This window comes from Nesoenas mayeri (genome assembly GCF_963082525.1).
Source record: "Nesoenas mayeri genome assembly, chromosome: 4".
Taxonomy (NCBI): Eukaryota; Metazoa; Chordata; class Aves; order Columbiformes; family Columbidae; genus Nesoenas; species Nesoenas mayeri.
The window spans coordinates 1,479,638-1,502,836 of NC_137540.1; the positions used below are offsets into that span (position 1 = coordinate 1,479,638).

The 23,199-nt window shown below is 40.6% G+C and overlaps 1 protein-coding gene across 2 annotated transcripts in view; it reads right to left on the reverse strand.

Annotated features, from left to right (window-relative positions):
* GRID2 (glutamate ionotropic receptor delta type subunit 2) overlaps positions 1–23,199 on the reverse strand; it is a gene marked incomplete at its 5' end in the record, with an annotated part of 555,352 nt that overhangs the window by 65,125 nt on the left and 467,028 nt on the right. For both annotated transcript variants that reach the window (XM_080344422.1, XM_080344421.1), the window contains 2 exons: positions 5,199–5,394; positions 14,014–14,152. In XM_080344422.1, coding sequence (XP_080200548.1) covers positions 5,199–5,394; positions 14,014–14,152 — 335 coding nt within the window. The remainder of the gene's footprint in view (positions 1–5,198; positions 5,395–14,013; positions 14,153–23,199) is intronic.

Genomic DNA, 23,199 nt, shown 5'->3' on the forward strand with positions numbered 1-23,199 from the left:
AAGCCAAACTCTACAGAAAATAACTCTGACAGCTGTTCCACTCAACATAAAACCTGTGCAAACTCTCTACAAAGTCAAAGTTAGATCAAGCTTCAGTATGTGCTTCGGAGTGCTCGTGAGGGAGAACAAGACTTCTTTTGAGCCTACCTTGAATTCTGAGAAAACGAGGCAGCAGGAAGAGTTTTACATTTCATTTTTAAAGCTATGCACAGAACCTTCTTCATGCTCCGTTAACTGTCACAGATCAGTCATTATACATCCAAAACACATCGAGCCCCTAAGCTAATCCAGATAACTGTTAACCTTTTGATAATGCCTGGAAGTAACACCACACTGTATGTGGAATGTTTTCTGGTCAGGACTCTACATTTTTCCACCACTTTTAGTTTGTTTGGGCCCTAGATATGGAAAGCAAAGATACACAGGATTATAGGAAAAAATATAGGAAAGATATATCTCTATCTTTCTCCAGGCTGATTATTCTTTTGGCTCATGCAAACTGAAGCCAATTTATGATAAGGCTATGAGAAATATGCTTTGCAATGAAACATACTCCACTTCCCTGCCCCCATAAACTGACATGTTGGTAAGCTATTAAACATGCTCGTGTCAGCGGATCAGGCATTCCTGCTGTCATTATTAACAGCACGTCACTGGTAAATCCAGTTCAGGTTTTATGTTGAGAAGAATACGTGAAGAATTATACGGAGACAGACCACCGATGATAATACAAAGTGAGGACAGCAAGTGCGCTTGGCACCCCCAGGCACCCATCAATTCCAAGTCATGGACTGTGCTGGAGATGAATATTGCAAAATAGATAAACTGCACCTTTGTGAAGGTCTTAAGGATTCTCCTGAACCTTATGACTTGTAGACCTGACACAGAACATCTCATCTGCATCTCTTGTTTTCATTGGCCAACTCCATGGTCCGAAATGTTCACAACAAAGATGTATGGACTTGCACATGCTAACTAGGACTTTTCACAGTGCCATCAGATCAGTTGATCTGCCACCAGAATGGCAATTCCAATGGCAAATTTGTGAGTAAATCAGGATAAAGAGTTAATTTAGGAGGTTTTTGGGCCATCAATAGAAATCTTCCTGCTGTTGCTACTGCTGAAAACAAACTAAGAATAACCATGTCCACTTACTAACAATTTGTACTAGCACAGAATAGCAAATCATTCTCAACCCCTTTCTTCCCAAGATAAATCACCTTAGCAAAGCTTCCTTATGGCCTATTCACAGGTAGTTTAAATGATATTATTACTGTTACGGTGTTATCAGGAAGGTGAAATTGCCACCCACAGTGTCCAGGGAAAGCAAAGGGGCTCAGCAGGTGCCGGCGTGTTTCCACCAGAAATGCAAGTTGGATTACAAGAAAATCAAAGTCTCAAGGCCCAATTCCTTTTGATACCGTGTGAAAGCTGAGGAGGAAATATTCTGAGAGCCTAAGAGGAATTTCTTTTAAATGCATCATCCAGAAACATTATTTCACCTGACAGTCATTCACAAGTTTCCTACCGGCTAAATATTTTGCAGATAGAGTTAAATAGAGGTTTCAAATGCGTTCGGATTCTGCCTGTGCAGCCTGGGAAAGGAATTTTCCACTTTGTACTGCTGAGAAAAATGTAGACGCTGTAGGCTACGGTATCATGTTCAGAGGAACAAGGTGGGTAGGATAGGGCATTAGGCACTATTATACTCTAGGGAAGAAAGACCAGACAAGGGCACAATGGAAGTGCTTCATTATATTTTAAATGGGAATAGTTCCAAGGATAGGAAAAGCCTGTGGTGCTTGTAAAGGATTAAGCAGGGTAATGTGCTTTTTAAGAAGACATAAAGAGGTATGTAATGTGATATGTTTAAGCCTAAATGATTTTTCTTGGAGTCCTCAATGAATGTTTAAGCAGGCATGACTTAGGCCTCCGCAAATCCTCTCCGAATAAATAACTTCAGCGAAAACAGAGATTCTTTCGACAGAATAAGATGCATATTTCATAACCTATGCAAAATGGAAATCAATTTGAGATACACGAAACGCTTAGGAATAATAATAATAATAAAAAAAGAAGATAAAAGTGAATATTCTCCAGAATAACCCAAGCATTTGTAGGAATACAGCTACGTCCCCATCCATTTTGATTTGACAGAACAGGAAGACAAGCAACTGAATGCTTTCCTACCTTCAGTTCAGACCTTCAACTGCTTTTTGTTGCCTTTTGAGAAAGGAAGAGACAATAAGTGGCAGAAAATGTCTAAAGCACTTGTGCTTTTCAGGCTGTCTTCTGTCTGAGGCATTTAAAACTCCGCTAAACCTACTCAGCTGCTTTTGAACCAGACCTCATGGTGCATAAAGCCGTTCACTGTGGGTGGAGCAGCAGCACACAGAGTGATATGTACGCACCTGATTTATAAGAACAGGACCAATAAATAACAAAACCTGAAAACTTCAAATGACACCACCTTCCCATCTTATTTCTCTTGCCTTGCCCTGCTCCCCTGCCAGGAAAAGCAGGTCAAAGTGGTAGATTGCCTGATGCAAAATGGGACTACACAATCATTGTCATTTGGCTGTATTGTATTTTGGCTCACGCAGGTGCCGTTCCCCAGGACGCCGCCGGTACAGTGAGCAATGCGGTCCTGCCGAGCGCGCAGGATGGTGCCATGAGTCAATCAGTGTTTGATTCCCCTCCCTTCCCCCTGTTTATATGCACATTGCTATTAAACCGCTGCTTTCCTCAAAATAGAGAGTGCCAGCTCCACTGCAGCTTGCAGAATAAAAGCGAGACAAAACTAAAGGACTTTTAAGATATACCAAAATTCTTTGGCAAAGCCTTTTTTTTTTTTTTTTTTTGCAATGGCAACTAGAAAGCCCAATTTAACCTCGTTGTTGTTAAAGAAGAACATGTCCACCACATCCATCCCTCCTGTACACCTCTCACCCACTGGCACCTCTCCTACCGCTGTTCCTTCACGGTCATTAGGCAGCCTAGTGGAAATCTCTTTCCCTGTACCCATTAGGAAGTGCTAATTAAGTCTCAGCTCCAGAAACATGTAACGGCCTCGGAGAGCTTGGACAAACTGCTGTTCAGTCGTGCTTTAGCGCTGATTAATGGTGGAAACAAAATGAAGCACAGAGGGAGACCTGGTGGCTGAGCTTGTCCAGGGCGATGACCTGGTTGAGTTAATAGCTCTGATGTGGCCGGTTAAAGTCGTTCCAGACCCCAAAGAACATTACGAATCATATAAATAGGCCGAAAGGACCCATGAATTCTTTCCTCTGAAATGCTTTCATTTTTTTCAAGTATGCTACAGAGTTTATAATCCCTGCCTCTTGCCAGCTACCTTTTAAAATATTCATTTTCCTTGCCTAAGACTAGCTTTTAACATCATATTCTTCTTTCAGCTTTCTTCCTGAGCAGGCAAAATACAATCTCCCCAAAGCCTATGTGTGAACAGCAACCGGCAAATAATCATTTTCTGTGTTATTTCGTCCTGTAAGGTGATAGAAAGGCAGAAAAGTGGGCACGCAGAGGGGGATGCGTAAGTTCATCAGAATCAGGCCTGAGCCCTTTGATATGTTAAAACTGGCTTGCTCACATGCTGCAATTTGTTTTTTCAACACTATAATTTGCAAGTGCTTGCTCCTGGGAGGCAGAGGCAGGGAAATTCAAGAACTCAGACACCTCTGGGTTTGTAGGTTTTAAGGCAGCGACTGCCATGTTTCCAGGAATGAGAAATCAAAGGCTGTAATCTGGAATTACCTGCCAGCATGATCCACTGGTGGGGTTTTTCAGCTAAAAGACATTAGTCAACACAGCTGTGTTTGACATGCTCTGGGTTTTGGTTCTTCCGACACCTTTAGCATAACTTGGGAAGGCAAACCGGGAGGGCAGCTTTGCTTTATACAAAAGGCAAACCCCAGCTTTATCAGCCGCTTACAAACTGAACTAAAATAGCTTTTCTACAAAAAAAAGCAATTTCCTCCAGCCCATAAGGCTTCAGACTGTCTTTTCCTTCTTTTTTTTGCTTTGCTTTTTCAGCTTATGACTTTTTCTTAAAGAGTTGAAAAAGTGCAGTTCCCCAGGGCCTCTCTTGCCTCTTCGTTCATGCTGTTTAGTCCTTCAGAGAGGAAAATATGATCTAGATATAGATATAGAGGGTGCATCAGTGATTTTTAAAACTCCATAGAATCTTTGATACCTTGTGGCTCTTTTATTATCAAGAGATCACCAGCTATTTCGTGATTCTTTTCAACATACTCTTCTTTCTTTTGTGTTTGTATCCAGTGTGAAAACACCAGAAATTACAGGTTTTACTGGCAAATGGATTTAGGTGGAGACAAAAGAAATCTCTAAACCAAGCTTAAAACAAGTGAACGCCCAACTTCATGGACATTCGCTCTAATTAATATTCACATTTTGAAGTTTAAAATAAAATCTGTAAGAGATAATATTTCTCAGATATCATTTAAAACTCTCAATATGAAGATGCAACGGTAGGGATAAAGTCTGTATACAGTCACTCATGAACCCATTTTCACTCTCATACTGAACCCTTTCATGTGCTATTGTTGTTATAAAAGCTGCAGCTATCAATGAAAACATGGGGCACAACTATTGCAATCACAAATGTACCTACAAAAAATTAACTCCTGTTCTCAAAAGCATTTTTCCCCCTGCTAAACTCACTACAGAAGGTGGTTGTGAGATTCTTATTTATATCCAGATCATCTTTCTCTGCCTGCCTTTCTCAAAAGATACACGACTCAGAGCTACAACTGAAAGATGAGGTTTTCAGTACCAGGAGTCTAGAAAACCAAGTTAATCAATGTCTTTTATTCAAACACCTTTAAGCTTTGTGCAGTACATTGCTGTGTCTTCTGGGGTTACAAGTCCAGCGATCCTATTCCCATTTTGCACCCTGAAAAACGTGTTCATCTCTTGTCCCTATAAATCCCTTTCAGAGCAAACACTCAAGGTACTTAAATTTTAAGATGTAGTTGAAAACAAGCTACATAGCTGAGAAGCCCCAATCCCCCGTGCCAATGCAACAGGTTGCAGAAATTGGTGTTGGGCACGATCATTTGGGTGCAAACGCATCTCTTACAGTTAAAAGCAACAACTACGCAAATGTGGTGTGAGAGCAGAGCATCTCCAATGGGAAAGCAAACACTCAGTCCTACCAGTACCTTTTGAATGCCCGCGGTCGACTCCACAACGTTGTTCTCCGAGCCGTTGCTTCGGTTGATCATTCGCCACATTTGGGAATACATGCTGTCCCTCTCGAAAGGATTCATCCCTTTCACTCGGACGTGCTCGTAGACCGCGGAGTCCAAGACGGTGCCGTAAGGAATATCCGTCTGCCTTGAGAGGTCCTGGAGAGACCTTGATTGTTGGAGAAGAAAAGAGACACGGGAGACTTGAAGCCACAATTTTAAGCGGAAGGAGCTGCAGGTGAGCAAAAGGCAACACCGAGGAAGATGACTGTCAAGCCAGGGCTTTTTTTTTAATATATATTTTCTTTAAAGTCAAAGTGAGACTGACAAATCGTTTTTATGGTTTAAGAAGCTAGGAGGAATATGAAGTGAAAGGAAAGGGTGGAAAAAATGAAAATGGATGAAAAGGGAGCAACAGAAGGAGGTCACATCCCACACTATTTTCAGCAAAAGGAAGATTTCTGTTGTGGTTTCCTGAACTGCCTTTTCATCACAGTTCAAGTTATTTAGCCCAATAAATTTGCTCTGCTTTACATATTATCTAGTCTTATCTTTTTCCCTATAAGCAAGAAAAATTAACCAGTTAAAAAAGTTTCTAAACATCCCAAACATGGTTTTGTCAATCCTGCTTTGGACTTATAGTGGTATATTAGAACTCTCTGAAGTCTCCTTACCTCTTGGCTCTTATTTTCCTGTCCTATAGAATTGGTCTCTCGTACCTTTGCTTCTTTAATGGCATCCGTTAAAGCTTCAAAATAACGACTGCAATATGTCTACTGCCTAAAACTCATTACAGCTTTCCCGGCACAAATTAACTTGGTTTAAATTGGACGAACCTAGTGGATGACACCTAAGGACAAACCAAGGAGCTGAATGCTGCCTTAAGTAGGCAAAAGTAAATTGTAAAAGCTCATCACAGCCACAGAAAATGCAAATACAAATAGAGGAAACCCATCAAGTTCCAAGTTGTGTTTCTGAAACATATATATATAAAGGCCAGTGAAAACTGCCCTACAGGCAGGAAAAAAAGGGGAATTCCTAGGTGTTGCAGGGCTGGCACTGGAGAAAACAGTAATTGGATCTCAAAGGATATGGATGACTCTGGACACAACAGATAGCAGGAAAAGAAGAAATCAGCAGAGCTCAATAGCAAGGGTTTAGAGGTTCACTGAGTCAAAAAGAAACCCTTTGAAATTCAGACATATGGGCTCAGGAAAACATTGAACGAGAGCTAAATTCTAAGCAGACAATACATAGCAAATATAAGGAAAGGATAAAATTAATTTTGAAGAGTAAATAACTAGCGTTCTTAAAAACCCCACAATCCTCTCCTCTTTCTCCAACAGGATGGTATTGCTCTTCAAGAATCTAAGCAGTAGGGAACCTGAGAAGAACCAGTACACGTATGGCATCATCAAAGGTGATGAAGCTTTTCCTGAAACCAAGTGTATTAGTCTTCTACCAGAGGAATGAAACACGCTCTTTCCTAGGAAGAAAAATACGGGACTCTAGTAGACTAAGGTATCAGGAGAGTAAGTACCGTGGTTAATTTGTAATTGAAAAGTCAAACAAAACCCCAACAAACAACACCAAAAAAACCAAACAAAAAACACAACTGAAAAAAGAAAACAAAACACCAAAACTAAAAAAGAACAACCAAAAAACAGGTCCAGATAAACACCTGTGACTTCTGAAAGATTAAATATGAAATGGCTGAGCTGTTAGCAAAAACTCGAAACCTTATTACAGGCAGCATGTGAAAGAGGGAAGCAGTAAATATTTTATAAAAGGCCCTAGTGGTAATAGCGGGAATTAGGAAAACAACCAAGATGTTCTACTGAGGTCTAATAACTAAACTGAAATAAGGATTGATACAACTTGAAGGATCGGTCCTGGAGATTAGACATAGCCACCAGGTAAGTTTCTCCAGTAAAAGCAATTCAGTCCTCTATTACACTGAAACAACTGAAAAAACACAAGACTTTCAAAAGGCCATAATCTCATCAAACAATATACACAAGGTGCGAATGTGGACAGGCTACAAAGGGGGAATTTAGAAACATTTCCTCCCAACTCTGGATAGCATTAGGAAAGACAACCCTCATCTGGAGTGCATGCTCTCCAAGGACCCCAAGGGTAACAAGAACAGCTTCTGCAGAACTGGTCATCATTTTGCTGGTCATCCAACATCATGAAGAGTCCTCTCAGAGCACATAAAGGAGAAGCAGCTGACCGGGAGCAGTCAACATGGATTTACCAAAGATAAGTCATGCCTGACAAGTCTGGTTGCCTTTTAGAGTAAAATAACTTGGTTTGCAGACAAGACCAGAAAAATGAATATAGTCTACCTTAACTTTAGGCAAGGCTTCCAATACTGTCTCCCACAATATTCTTGTGTCCAGATTAGGTCATTAGGTCTGGTTGGGTGGGAAACCAGATGGATAAATTCCTGGATGGATAATCAGGCTCGCAGGGTAGCTGTTAATGGGTTGTATCCTACTCAGAGGTTGGTAACAAGTACCACAGAGATTAAACCTGCAACGTGTCTTTACCAAGAGCCTGGAGGAGGTGAGCAAGCGCTCTCTTGACAGGTTTGCAGGTGACATAACATTGGGGACCAGCCGCTTGTTCAAGGACAGGCTGCCATTCAGGTGGACCCAGAAAGGCTGGAGGGATGGGCTGACAGGAGCGCTACGAAATCCAGCACGGACAGATGCAAAAGCATCACTGATGAAAGGCACTGGATAAATACAAGATACTATATCCACTCATCCTGTGTCACTGCTGCCACCAATACACTTCAGTACCTCCCGCAAGTGCTCCAAACTGTCACAGGATGCATATTGTAATGTCCTATAATTGCTGCATTATTTGTCATGCATATTGCTAGAAAAGTACACAAAAAGTATTTACTGAGTCTCCAATTTCTCGTGACAACACCTAGCAAAATTGCAATCATTACTTTACAAGACACTGTATAGCCATATAATTCCTAATATAACAAGCAACAAAGCATTTTTCTGAAATACTATCACTAACTGCTATATAAATGAAATGTGTAGCTGCTGCCACAAAACAATACAGTTAGAAACAGCACAACAGAAAAACAGCTCCTCTGAATATCTTGTGGCTGGAAAAGCAACCTTTCTATTTTCAGGAAGGCAAAGCAACACAAGCCACAAGCTGTTAGTCCGGAAGGATATGGCAATCAGGTATGAGATGCTTATTACCAACAGTCAAGAGTGCCATCACACACAAAGGCATCGCCAGCAGGGAAGTAATAAGGAGTAGAGTTATGTCAGTGCCTTCAGGAAGGCATGGTGGATCTGCCAAGTCTGGCTTTAACTCCAGCCTGCAGGTCTTCACTGCTTGGTGCGTTATCCTAAAGCACAGGCCGCCTCTCCGCTGCCCTGCTCTGCCCCTTCACGCAGTTGTAGGTGCTGAGAAAATAATGGGGAGAGGACAAGAGCGAGCCAAGTGTGAGCGTGAAGCCTACGGATGTGCTAAACGCTGCTCTCAATAGAAAACCCCCAAGCTTTGGTTCGTCTGACCCTGCGAGGAAGGAGCCAGAGAGGTTTTGCAGCCTCCGAGGTGTCCGTGTGTGTTGCTGCAAGCAGCAAAAATGGGAAAGACCCGTCACAGCAGCGACCTCATCCCCCCCCCCCCGCCAAACCTGCCAAATAGGATCATAATATATATGACCTCCTTCAGAAACTGTTGTTTATAACCTGCAGCTCTGCAGACTACTGGAATGACATTGACAACCGAGCAGCCAAGGTGCAGCAAAACAAAGAGAAATGACAAACCTTGATAGAAGTAATAAAATTATTAAAACATTGAGGCTCCTTTCCAGAAGAAAGAATTTTGATAGCTACTTTGCCTCCAGACTGGTTTGCGGGTTACACATTGTTTGATGTATCTTTATTCCTGGATTAAACAACTCATTCTTTGTTCAGACAAACACATTTAGTGGAGACATAAATCCCCAGCCTGTGTCACCCGGTCTCAGCACAGAGCTGACACACCACATCTCAACATAAGGAAAACATATTTGTCTAACTGATTAATTCCCACAGGGGATCCTTTGATGCCCAAATTCTGATACCATCATCCACACTGGATGGGAATTTAATTTTGCTCTAGTTTTACCGATCTCAGTTGAAATAGCTGCAAAGCGAAGCGCATGTCTAACGGGCGGTAATGGCATTAAAATCCCACCATTTAAACTCTTTATCTCTTGGAATTTCTAATTTTGAAGCAATAAGGTAACCAATGCTAAAAGTGTCTAAAACTAAAAAAAGCAGATACAATTGAAGAAGTTGTTATAAAAAACCTTTTAAATGTGCTTGCATATAGAAAAATTCCACTTATAGGGAAGTGACCACACAGTCAGGTCACAGTTCAGCTTATTTTTGGTTATGGCTCATGAAGCATTGTTGGGAAAAATGTTATGTGTGCTCTTTCTGGTAAGTTTTTTTGTCATTGCAGTTATTGGGATAATACCAATATTATCCCATACAAATTAACTACAATATAGGGTTATTCTGAGGATGACTTTAGTCATTTGAGGATGAATTCTTAGCAGCTATTAATATATGTATTTTTCAGTACATGTTTGTTTCATTTAGTATTCTGCACCTTAAACAGGCAGTAGTTGTCAGGTCACTTTCATTTTCTGGCTTAGCACAAATTAATTACTTTGTAATTTAAAAAACTATCTCTGCTTTCAACTCAAAGAAAATAAATCCTATTAGGATTTGCATACGTTTCTTTCCCCAAATCATACCCTCTTCTATAAATTCAAATCCTAGACTTAGAATTGGCAACATTCTGTTCATATGTGTCAGTCAAGAGTGTTTGATAAGTGTAAAGAAAATGGAGAAAAACAAGAGGCCATGCCATAAAGCAATAACCAAATTCCTTTTTAGATAATTAAACACCATGAGGTCAGAGTCTTGGGCATCGAAGTACCTTTGTACACGTGGGTTACAGAGTGACTTAGGCTGGCCGTGATGTTAGACTCGACTCCTGCGCAGAACTATCTGCAAGAAGTAGTTGGTATATTTTAGAAAACAACCGATGTCACGGTTTACGCTCAAGTCTTTATGACTAGTTCAGCCAAAGCTTCCCAATGTCTTTTCTCTGCTTGCTGGAGAAGATCTGGGTGAACCACATTAAAAGAAAGGTTAAAGAACATTCTGTTTCTCAGTGTAAGGAAATATCACCTCCAATTACCGCATTCTTGCGTAACCCTCCCTTGCAGAAAAGTTGTAGGCAGTTGTACGGAGCTGTTTAAAGCTTTGAGGACATCTGAGCTCCAAGAGAATCACAGTTTAGGAAAAAATGTTGTGAAAAGAATAACTAGGCAAAACAAAGATGACAAAGGGGATGCTTTACTGCTATACCTCCATTATTCAGAGGCAGAGGTCTCACCTACTTATAGGGCATACGACTTAGAGGGTGCAGGACATACTAATTATAAGATAGACAATGTAGCGTGAAGTTATTTTACAAAACACATGAGACACAGACTCTCCCCCATAATATGTACAATCTAAAGTCTTCATCAAGCTTCCACACTTGTACAAGTGGATTAGATTTTAAGTTGAAACCACCTAACACCGGCTCTTCATATGACAAGCCTTTTGACTTCCCCACTGCCCACCTCACGCCCTCAAGATCTCAAAATTTGTTTGGTATTTATCAAGAAAAAGGTGCTTTTTAATTATTATTCATTTGCATTGCGTTTGAGGCAGCGATCTAAAGATTTAAGAAACTGAAATTACGCTTTTCTATGCTGCCACAATGTTTTGGCATTTCAAATGCTGCTTTGTCTTGATTCAAATGTCATCTGCGGTGTGGGTCAAGTGTGAACAAAAGACGCATCTAGTAGCTATTTCATGACTTGCATACTCCTGGTACTGCCTGTTGGCAGAAGATGAAAAGCTGAGCTCTCAAAGGTATCACAAGTAACCATTTGCTTGGAAAAGCAGATTAACACTCACTCTTGTTCTTCTTGTTCATCTAAATTCTTCTAAAAATTGTAACAACTTGAGCCAAATTAATCAGTGAAGCAGAGAACAAATGCCATCAACTTCAAGTGAGGTTACACAGCAAAGATCTACTTCGAGATTCTCTAGGGAAAGGGAATGGTTCATTAGTCATCCCTAGTCCATTGCCTAACCAAATTTTGTCTGTTTTTCCTCTCAAAATAGGCTTCTGGACACTGCGGGGCACTGACTGGGAAGAGTGGCCCAACTTTCACACCACCGAGCAAGAGAAGCTGCAAGAGCCCTGAATTCAAACTGGCTGCACATCCAAAAGCTGAAATGTGGTACCTACCACAAAGTTTCACAGAAATGAAATGTGCTGGGAGCTGCCTGATTCCTCCTGTCTTGCCTAAAAGGTGTCACAAGGACCGTACCTTCAACAACACACTGTAATATCTGATGCTAGCTGGACATCTGAAGTGAAAACCTATTAATGACTCGTTACATCTGTACAAACCCACTGGCTTAAATTTCTCCCATTTTTCTGACTTCTGTGAAGCGGGCTGGATAGCATTGCAAGCAGAATCTGGTTTATTTTCTTTAAATACTTAAACTCATTTTCATTCTGGCCTTCAAAGCTCCCCAAGGTACAATTTGATCCATTAAAACAACAACAACAAAGAAGAGCATCAGCTTTTTTCTTTATTGCTTATTCATGTTTCCCACTTTGCAGTAATTCAGCACGGTAAACAAACAGCCTCTCTCTTACGTGTTGGTTTGAGTTCCAGTTCTAGCAGTTTTGTAAACTCGAGTTTTACACTCCCACCATAGTTAGGATAACTTCATTCCCTAATGGATACTTAACACATCTAATTACTCTGTTTTTGAGCTCCAAGTGCTGTTGAAAAATGTCTCCATTCTTTCATTTCAGGAGCTTTTTCCAGCTGCAATGTTTTCTACTGAATAAAACATTTTCAGTGACTTTGCCCATAAATAATACAGCACAAAGACCAACGTAGTCCCAAATGTACATAATAACCTCAGAATTCCACTGAGGGTTTTCTATTGACATCATAATAAACTGCAAGAAAAAGCTGAAGATGTAGTAAATTATAGTTTGGGTATATTTTCTTATTTTTTACACATGATAAGAAAAATCAGCCATTTGTCACAGTAATTTGAACATTTTTCTGGACTACTTCAAAACTAGAAGGGACATAATTTCAAAGCAGGATGCAGAGGCATATTTTGTATTTCCAAGGACAAACCGAATGACTGAATATATCACTGTTTTTTATTTTGCATGTTCAAATGCCCATGTTTCATCACACTCCCTAGTCAAATGTAAGCCTTTCTAAACTTAAAAAAAATAAATCATCCTCCCTCAAAACCTGAAGATCAATGTTGACAAACATTGACGTACAATGTCATTTTACTCCCCTGTAAATTGTGAAGGGATTGTAATTGGGACTACCCAGTCACACAGTTGGGTTGTGTCAAAACACTCCTGCAGCACTCCATGATCTCAAAAGAAAATGATAACTTGATTTAACTGGTAATACAGCTGTGAAAGGAGCTGGACTAGAGGCAGTAAGACCTCAGGTGATGATACACAGAAGATAAAGACCTGAATCAACTAGAGTGAAAAACCTGAATTTTCCCTAAGATCAACTTTGAGCCTGACTTGGAAGTTGGGTTCTTACCTTTCTGGAGGAAGAAATATAGCAAAACACATCTCACTTCTTTAAAGCCACTCTATCATTTTGTTCAAGAAGAAGGATTGGTGGGAAAGGCTAACTTTGTCAGCCTCACATACTGTCAGGGACTTGTAGCCTTGAGATTAAATGGGAAAATGGCCAGCTTGGTTAGCCATTGGAGTGCTTGGCTAGCTAATGCTATTTTCTAGTCTTTGCTTTGGTCCAAGAGGAAGGATTTGGGGGTGGAGGAGCTCACTGGAGCAGTGGGAGCGAGGACAACTGGGCTTGCAGCTTGTTGAAGGAAAGGAGACCGAAGAATAAAAAGGCAGAGAGAGGGGATAGGAAATGTGGAAAGGTTATTGTGGTGTGGAGAGATGAGATGATCTGCAAAAGAGAACTGGAAGATGTGACAGAAAACCAGTCCACCATAAAAGCAACAGGAGAAGATACGGATGTTCATGTTAGAGAGGCTTGAAGCAAAAGAACCAACAGACAGAAAAAAAACCCAGAGCAATGTCATCAGTTAACATAGTACAAGAGCATCCGCGAGCAGAAGGAGCAAAGGTAAATATTAAGGGATTTTTTTCTTTGTTTGTTGCTATTAACTTTTGTTGTTGTTGTTGCATTGGCAAGAAAAGGTGAATTCAGCTTTGAGCTGCCCATGCACTGAAGAACCTCCTGATCCAAGTGTCAGAGCACATGTACAGTGGAATGCGTCTGAATGGAAAGCACAGCCTGAACGCACACAGCAACAATCTACACTTGCCCTTTTCCAACACTGGTACACTCATTATCTCAAACTCAATTGCTTCTTTCAAAATATGTATGTGAGCATACATATGTATGTATATGTGCCACAGAAGAGCATCTGCAAGAGGCCAATAATTCTGATCCCAAAGACAAAGCGTATCCAGGGAGGCTGGAAGTCTGTGGTATATTGTTTGGGTTTTTTGGCTTCCAAACTGCTTCTCAGGATGATAAAAGTTTCTTCCTTTTCTCACATTTAACTAGAGCATTCATAACACTCTACATGTGTGTATATATAGACATATAGATCTATGTTCACCCTCCTTTCCCTCAGTTCATTCTTCATCAACTTACTGGATGGAGTTCTCGATGCGTGTGATGGTGAGGAAAGCTGCCAGGTTTGCCGTGTAGGAGGAGATGACAATCAAAGCAAAAAGCCACCAAGCCCCCATCATCAGCCGGGTCGCCAGGGTTGTGTATGGAACCTCTCCTCCTGTGGGGAAGAAGGAAAAGCAAGGATTTTCATTTGGCAGAAGGAAACCTTCCATGCGTTGCTCAGGAGAATGAAGCTCCAGGGTCAGCAGGTCACTACAGCAAGTTGCTTTAGTAAACCGAGCAAGACTTCAGAGACACGCTTTCTATGCAATGAAAGCACTGAAGGAAGCCCACACTGTCAGCCATTATTACTGTATTTAATCTCTTTCGCTATTGTGCCTTTAACAGCAATTCGTCAGCCAGTCCTGTCCAGTAATGGAAATAGATTGTAAGAATTTACTTTTGCTCTTTTTGTTCTGAGATCTCAATGTCCTTTCCTTAGAGACCTTCTCTACAAACCTTAATTAAGCTTTTCTTGCATTCTTGAGAACATAAAGCTAAAAAACCCCATCAAAACACAATTACTTTTCACAGTTCTGTAGGCAGGCAGATGCTCGCGAGAGCCATACGTGTGTACAACTTGACGCAAGTGAACACGGACATGCAAAAAACAGTAATAATTGCATGTATTGAAGAAGAATGCAAAATTGGTTTGTATTCCCACAGTTGCTTTCCTTTAAGATTCAACTGCCGCGTAAGCAAAACATCAGCAGCAACTCAATCTACCAGGATCTGAGCTTCACACCACTCTTTGCGCTAACGGAGATGAGAAACACTTCTTATTCAAATAGCTGCGCCCAAAACACACTAGTTCAGAGACTTTGAAAGGGCTCTTGATGTTAAAAACATATTAACCACAGATTTTTAGACAAAGGAAAACCTTATTGTTTTAAAAATACCCTTATATGTTTTGTCGCAGCTACAAGTGATTAGAGGGGATGGGTGAACGCAGCCAACGCCTGCTCAAAATGTTCACCCTCTTCCTCTCTCCCTACAGCCAGCAATTTGAAAAGCTGCCATTACTACTGAGGGAGCTCTCTCAGATGCAAAATCTTACTTTGGTCCTATAGTTGGGATTTTCTAAAGTTAAAGGAGTTTGTTACAGATTCAGTCACCTGGCAGCATTTTGTGCTGGATCTTCACCTACATAAAAACTCCTTAATGTTTCCCCAGCAGGAAGCTTTAATGGGTATACAAATTACAATTATCTCCATTCCAAGCCCAAATAATTTTCTATTCTACGTATAAACTAGATATTCGATGAACAGTTGAATATGAAGGCTCACCTTCCTGTTTTGTTCCAATTTTGTCCTACCTCTAAAAGCATTGTGAACTCTGCGTCACCACAAAAACACATTTGAAGCTTTTTTCCAACTAGTGACATGGAGTTCGATCGTATATGAAATAACTGACTCCATTCATTTATATTTTTGGTATATAAGCATTGGAATCCTTTGCCTTTTAAGAATTCCCATACTGAAAGACAAGATCTATATTAGACTTGAGCAGCTGGAAATATATTTCCTTTAATTTCCAAGATGCCATGTAATTATCGGAAATAAGAATCTGCCGATCAGATTGGGAGATATTAATTCAATATAAGAACTTCCAAAGATGAACATTAACTTCAACATCTGAGTATTTGGTTTTCTCTCCTGCATAAATTTTAAATGACTTTTAATAGAATTTTTCTGCTTTACAAAACTTTTTGCAATGTCTTTGGAATATTTTAAACATTATTTTTATTAAAATGAAAAGAGCAGACAGCTATACTAATTTATTGGAATAGGCTGTTTGTCCTTTTAACTTCCATATGCCAATCCTTGCAGATAATCTTCGTATTGAATTAAAATGGGTAGAGTGATGGAGAAGCCAATCATCTCCTGCCAATCCTTGCATCTTCATTTTTCAGCTTCATTAGTAAAACCTTAAGTCGTCACATTTTTTTTCTAATCTAAATGAAATGTCAGAAAGGAGCAGACCACTGAGAGCCACACACCTGCCTTCTGGTCTTCAAGCAATGAGGCTGTGCCACAAGCACTCAATTAGAGCTGAATCGGAGCTCAGTTAGAACCGAAGCTTTTGAGACTTTAAAAACTCTGAGTTCTGGTCATCCCAAGCACTTTTAGTTCAGCCAGGTGTTCGTGGAGTCTTGTTCCTAATTCACAGTTGCACCTTGGACAGCAGCAGTCAATAAATGAAGCTTGAAAGCAAAGCTTGAATACGTACAACACACACACATCAAAATCATTCATCACTCCTGCCTCTACTCTAAAATCTTTGCACTGACACTTTGTAAAGCGCCATTTCTAAAGCAGGACTGACACCGCAGCTGCAAAAGTACATGATTTTTAAGCAGTACAGGCAAGGTACTCCACCCCTCCCAGTGAAAGAAAGAAAGAAAGAAAAATCAAAGAAGATCATTTACTGCCATAGTATCATTTCTTTGGCATCTATTAGGAGACTTAATGTGATACAGTCTTGTTCTATTGTGTTGTTTGCTGAACCACTTCCCGCACCGTGACAGCTCACCTTAAGAAACCTCTTCGCTCCCTCCCCCAGGTTTGTTTCAGGGGATAAAACTTCCCAGAGTTTTCTTTCCATCCAAATTTACATGTTTTCTCAATGCAGAAGAGGACCAAATAATTCAGGGGAGCAACAATCATTTGTTTTCTATTAACACTGCCACAAAAAAGAGCTACAGACCTAACATCCACCCCTGTTGACTGCAAATTAGCATGCAGAAGGGAAATAAATGCATGTAAATCTCCCCAGGCTCTGCTTCCCAATATCACACAGTATCACAGTATGTTTGGGATTGGAAGGGACCTCAGAAGATCATCCAGTCCAATCCCCCTGCTAGAGCAGGAACACCCAGGTGAGGTTGCACAGGAACATGTCCAGGCGGGTTGGAATGTCTGCACAGAAGGAGACTCCACAACCCCCTGGGCAGCCTGTTCCAGGCTCTGTCACCCTCACAGAGAAGTTGTTTCTTCTCGAATTCAAGTGGAACCTCTTGTGTTCCCACTTGATCCCATTACCCCTTGTCCTATCATTGTTTGCCACCAAGAAGAGCCTGCCTTCATCTTCATGGCACTCACCTTTTATATACTTATAGACATTAATAAGGCATCCCCTCAGTCTCCTCTTCTCCAAACTAAAGAGCCCCAGCTTCCTCAGCCTTTCTTCATAAGGGAGGTGCTCCACTCCCTTAATCATCTTGGTTGCCCTACACTGTACTCTCTCCAGCAGTTCCCTGTGCTTCTTGAACTGAGGGGCCCACAACTGGACACAATATTCCAGATGTGGTCTCACCAGGGCAGAGTAGAGGGGAAGGAGGACCTCTCTCGATCTACTGACCACCCCCCTTGTAATACACCCCAGGATGCCATTGGCCTTCCTGGCCACAAGGGCACAGTGCTGGCTCATGGTCATCCTGTTGTCCACCAGGACCCCCAAGTATGAGTTTCAGGTGCACAGACATCTTTATGGATAGCAGCATATTCTGTGCACTAAACTATGCACAGGACCCACAATGCAAGGGAGGAGGGAACCAAGATGCAAGAAGCCTTCCTTGCACACTTGAAAACACTGAACTCCATTCACTAAACAAATGGAAATTTAAAAAGATGCTCAGCACCCCTGGAGTTGCTTTGTCATCTTATGAGACAGACCTCAAATTATAACAGAGGATGTTTTATTCTTTAGACTTGGCCCATCCAATACATCGGCACAATATACCACTACCTGTAGCTCACCTTTGTTGTGGCCACAGCCACTGGTACAATTCATCTACCGCTTCTGATGTGTACTAAAAATCGTCTAAAAATCTAATCTGCCGTTAAAATATTCCGATTGCATGTGCAGGAAGGAAAAGATATTTCCCAGAGTAAACCGAGCTGGCAAAAAGCAATCTTATTGGGAGTTTCCTCAAAGAGCTGAATTACTGCAGAGGTGACAGTGAAAGAAATTACTTGTAGTCTTCCCACTCTCATCTAATGCAGCTCCCCTTCATCAATCCTAGACCACTTTAATGCTGGCCTACTTCACATGACAGCCTTAGACTTGCAACTTATCTTACAAATTCTTGTTTATTCCCGTTCCTTTTCATATCATAAGGTAAGAAAAAGAATGCATTGTCTTGACAATGCAAACAATATAATGCATAATTATGACATACCTGAATATCAAAAATGCACCTCAGGAGATAAAATGTTAACCTATACAACTCCCATACAGATCTGCAATATCTTTGAAGTTATTCTCCCTTAGCAGCAGCAGAGTTTAAACATTTCTTCAAGTCAAAAATCGCAAGGGAGGATCACGGTCAAGTAAAAGAATTGAAAACCTGAGAAAAATGGGCGAAACAGGGAAATGAAGGATCACAGCCTGGCGAGATCTTGATATTCCACAATTCTGGACTAAATTTGAATAATTCAAAATGCAGAGGCTGTTTCTCCAAACACCTTATTCTCAGGGATCTGTCAATTGTTTGCCTGCGGAAACACAGTGTTCATCTGTGCACTCCAGAACTATGACAGTGTTTCAGATAGAAATAGCGGAAAAATAAGGTTTTTTGTGAACAAGAAGAAATGGTGAAATGTTTCTTGCAGGAGTTTTCGCTGCTGCAGGCATTTCTGAGCTCAAGCCTGGTGACAGTCATCTTGCTAGAAAAGTGCTGCATTGTTTTTTTACTAGTCATTCAGGCAGTAAATGTACAAGATAAGGTTTCTCTCTGGTTTAATATCGATTAAAGAGCTGCACTGGGAATGCGCAATATTTATACATAAAATTAATTTGCTTAATAGCTCAAAAATACTTCTTTATTACTATTATTACTAAAGCCAATAGCTTGGCAGCACAATGTTGACAAAACTCGGAATTGATTATTGAGAACAATCATGCCCCTCGAAGATTAATTATTGAAACGCGCATCATCAACAAACGCACTCACGCAGAGAGAAAAGCCATAAAGCACCATGATTCTCCCTCCCAAATTGGATAACTCTACTAAATGGTGTTTCTGGGGGAGGTGAGAGCCGGATGGGGAGCCTGCTGGAGCTCTTCCAGATGTGAAGAAGATCCTTGGATGAGAAGACTCTGCCCTTGTCCTCCAGGAAGGACACCACAAGAACCACGGCTTGCAATTGCTGTCTGTGAGAACCACGGCTGCCAGGGAAATCCCAAAGACGAGCTTCTTATTACAGACAAAACTCAGTTTGTCAGTAGTGCTCACCATCACTGCTCTCTGACCGTTCTCACTCTAACAACGTATCTCCGTTGCGAATAACTTTGTCAAACGTCAATCACTGAAGCCACAATAGACTGTGCTAGAGGTCCGCAGTGAGCTGAATTTCTAAGTGAGGAGTTTTAGCTGATATTTTACAGGATATGTTGAGAACCATAATAAAAAAAAAAAGTGAATTGTGACTATTTTGTTGAGGAACTCTAATGCTCTCAAACTTGAAAGCAAAGATCTCCATGTTGCTGGGAAAAGGGAGGTGAAGAAATAATAGGGTGGGTTATCTGGGGACAGATTTTGCGTTTGCTTTTTCTTGCAAATATTCTGTCCGCATTCAGTGAATTATTGGCCTTTGGAAAAAGCCACAAAGGACTGGGAGTTGGCTGCAGTTTAGCCTTTAGCTTGTTAGAACAGTCACATCAATTATGCTGTGCTGCTGCAATTTCCATTTGCACAAATATAAAGTGTGGAGTTCTGTTGCAAACAGTTTAGATCAATGTACGCCTTTAGTTTTCTTTGTAAAAGGGACATTTAATGGAGAGTGGGTGGAAGAGAAGTAGTTTGTATTAACAAAGAGGCAAAGGTATTTTGTATTTCAGCTATTTTTGCCATCAGAAACAAAACCTCAAGTTTGACTGAGCTCTGTTATCTTTACAAAACTCTGCCAAGCAGAGCTCTTCAAAGGCAGAATGTTTCAAGGCATTAGCTATCACTATTGTTCCGTTCCAAACTTTCTTGATAATGTAAAATCTTTCCTGTTTTCAATTGGAAATGTTCAATTCAGTACAGGACAAGAAAACACCACTTTACAGTCAACGAAGCCTGTACCTATTTCCACCAGCTGTGAAATAAACGCAGCTTGGAAGTTGTTGGAAAATCTCTCCCCACAATATTTTCTTCCTCTCTTTTCATTTTTCACCCATACTTTTCCATTCTTTCTTGAATCGTACAGAGTGTATTCATTTCCATAACATATAAGCTGAGTTTGTAATGTCACGTTTTCTGCTGAACTTAGCACCCACTGACCATAGCACGCATGACGTGTATCCTTCAACAGTCAAGTACAACCCCTCGAATCGCTAATGCCTTCCAAATAAGCTTGTAAACCAGTGCATGAATTCTCTAGCCTTGTAAATATTGGCAGATTGCAGGGGATTGAGGGCAGGGAAGGAACTAAGCACAAGGTAGGGCTGGTGGCCAGATTCTACAAGGTCTGGCCAAGCTCAAGAGCCAGCTATTGTATTTACTCACCGCACCAACTGTTTCTTTCCTAGCATTTTGGTTTTATTAAAATGTAGTGATTTTTATTATTTTTTTAAAACTTATATATGAAAAGAGGCACTCAGATACATTGTTTAACATATTAATAATTTCTTCAGGTATTACTGTTGTAGTAGGATTGGAAGAGAACCACTTTTACTAGAGTGATTAGAAAAGCTTCCATCAAATCCAAACGCTCAACCAATCTTTTAAAAAATACAGTAGTAAAAGGCACATGTAGCAGGGGTTTTCATTGTCAAGATACTCTCACGTATTAGTTTCCTAAAAATAAATGTGAAGAAAAGGAGAAGCAAAAAACACTTCAAAAAAAATCTTTGAAACATTTTAAAATGTTGAAATATTTAGAAATGTTCATATTTTCTTCTGTTTACCATTAAAATAATTTAGTTGCAAATTCATGGAAATGTTGGAACTCATTAATCTTACCATTTGAAATATTAGATACTTTATTAAATGTCTATCTTCCCGGTACTCAAGGACAAGGGACTGTTGCTGCACTCTTTGAGAAATAGTGATGTTTTGTACAAATACATCTATTTAATACCAAACTTTTTCATGGTGATATCTTTTGGAACTGTCAAGTGTCTATTTATATTTGTGAAGTCTTTCAAGTTATTCCACCCATATATCAAGATGGAAGAAACAGTTGAGCTGAAGATTCAGTTTGGCCTTTAGGTTTTACATTAGGTTTTTTTGGTCAGCTTTCTAAAACCTGACCAATGCTCCAGGACTCGGATCCACAAACAGTGGTCCTGGGAGCTCCTTAGCAAGCTCTTTTAAAATGTTACGGTGAAATTAGTTCGGATTTGCTGATTTAAAAACATCTGATGTTAGCAACCACCATTTAACATCCTCTGGAGCTGCTCTTGACATGGAAAGTATTTAATCTGCTTTTTCACAAACACAGAAGAGAAATATTTATTGCCTTTCTGCCGTAACTATTTGGAATGATATTGCCTTCACCTAATGCACCACTATCATTAAGGTTGCTTTAGCTCCTAATAACATTTTCCAAGCCCTTCCTCCTGTTGTTCTCAGCTCAAACTCACCTCTGGGTACACTTGCTCGCCGTGCCATTTTTCCTGAAGTTTTGTGGCTTCTAACTCTGTGGTGCGATCAATGTTCCTTTTTCTTTCCATCTGCTCTATATGTGCATTCAAGATGCTTCAGCATGGGCAGCCTGAGACTTGAAATACATCATTCAGATTGAATACCCCTATTACAGCTCACATTTTCCTTGATACATTACAGATACGCTCTAGAGGAGCCCATCATCCTCTGCTCCAGTGTGATTTGATGCTCTACACCAGACACTGACTCCCACCTCATTTTGTGCCCCAACCATTAGCCTGTACACGGTCCTACAAGAAATAAAGATCAATACTTTCAAAGTTCTCAGTGCCTCTGAAATACTTAATGTCATTTTGACATAGTGACACTCGTCTTGCCCTTTTGCCCACCTTGTCCATCCATCTTTCAGTACTTCACAGTAACATATGTTCCTACTGGATTTTAGTAACACCACGATGGCCAAATCTATATTCGTGAGTAATTCCAATTGTTCTTGTTTATTACTCAGATTTCTGGCGCTGGTCTATAGGTAATTAAAGAATGTGTTTGCTTTGTCATTTGGTGCCCAGATTTTTTTTCCTTTTTTTTCTCCCTTAATGTCTTACTCCCAAACTAAACAATCAATTACTCTCTCCCTTTTGTTGTCATTAGTGTAATGACACCCTGACTAATATCATTACACTTGCTTCCTGGAAGATACTTTCCTTTCAGCTGGGTGGGAAGCACTGCCCTCATTGCCCTCCCAGAAGGGAAGCAATGATCTGCAAACCAAAGCTCTCCTCATTTATTTCTCTCCTTTTATGTGACAGGGAAAATATCTGAGACGATCCTTCTTCTCCTTCAGGCATATTTCAAATCACTCTTAGTCATCTGAAACGTGTAAAACAGTTTGAGAAGCTGTATCTTATACAGGCATATAGATCCTTATCAACAACTCTGGTAGCCAGATAACTTGAGGGCATCTGCACAACCTTGTGCAGGTAGATGTTGTCTCCTCTACCAAGGAGGCCAGGATGAGGAGAGATTACCAGGCTACCTTGTCTCTCTTGGTTACTGCTGGCCAGTAATCGCTTCCAAGTTATATTTCATATCTTGAAAACTCCCTCTGAAAACCCTCTATTTGCTCCTGCTGTGCATCTGTGAGGATGTGCCTTTGGCATTAGACTCACAGACTAAGGCTCATTGCTCAGCTCTGCCTCCTCATTAATAGGAAGAGATTACCCATGCTGAGATTTCAAATGCTGGGACTAATCGCGGACCGGTGGCACTGCCACTAAACCCTCATCAAGTTGCAACCCAGTGTAACCATCTCATAAACACGGCCAGAGTGCCTTGACACATAACCTGATGATCAAATAGAAATACCCAAAAGACGGCCCAAACAACTGCTCACAAACTGTTTTGCTTGAAAAACAGGATCCTCAGTCGTGTTCTTTGAAACCTTCTCTCTGAAACTAGAAAATGCCCCAGTGCTACCCTGGGCAAAGCATTTCAGCCCATTACAGCGTTGACTCATCCATGGGTTAGCAACCTACAGAGTGTCCGTAAGCTTGAGCCTCTGCTACCTCTAT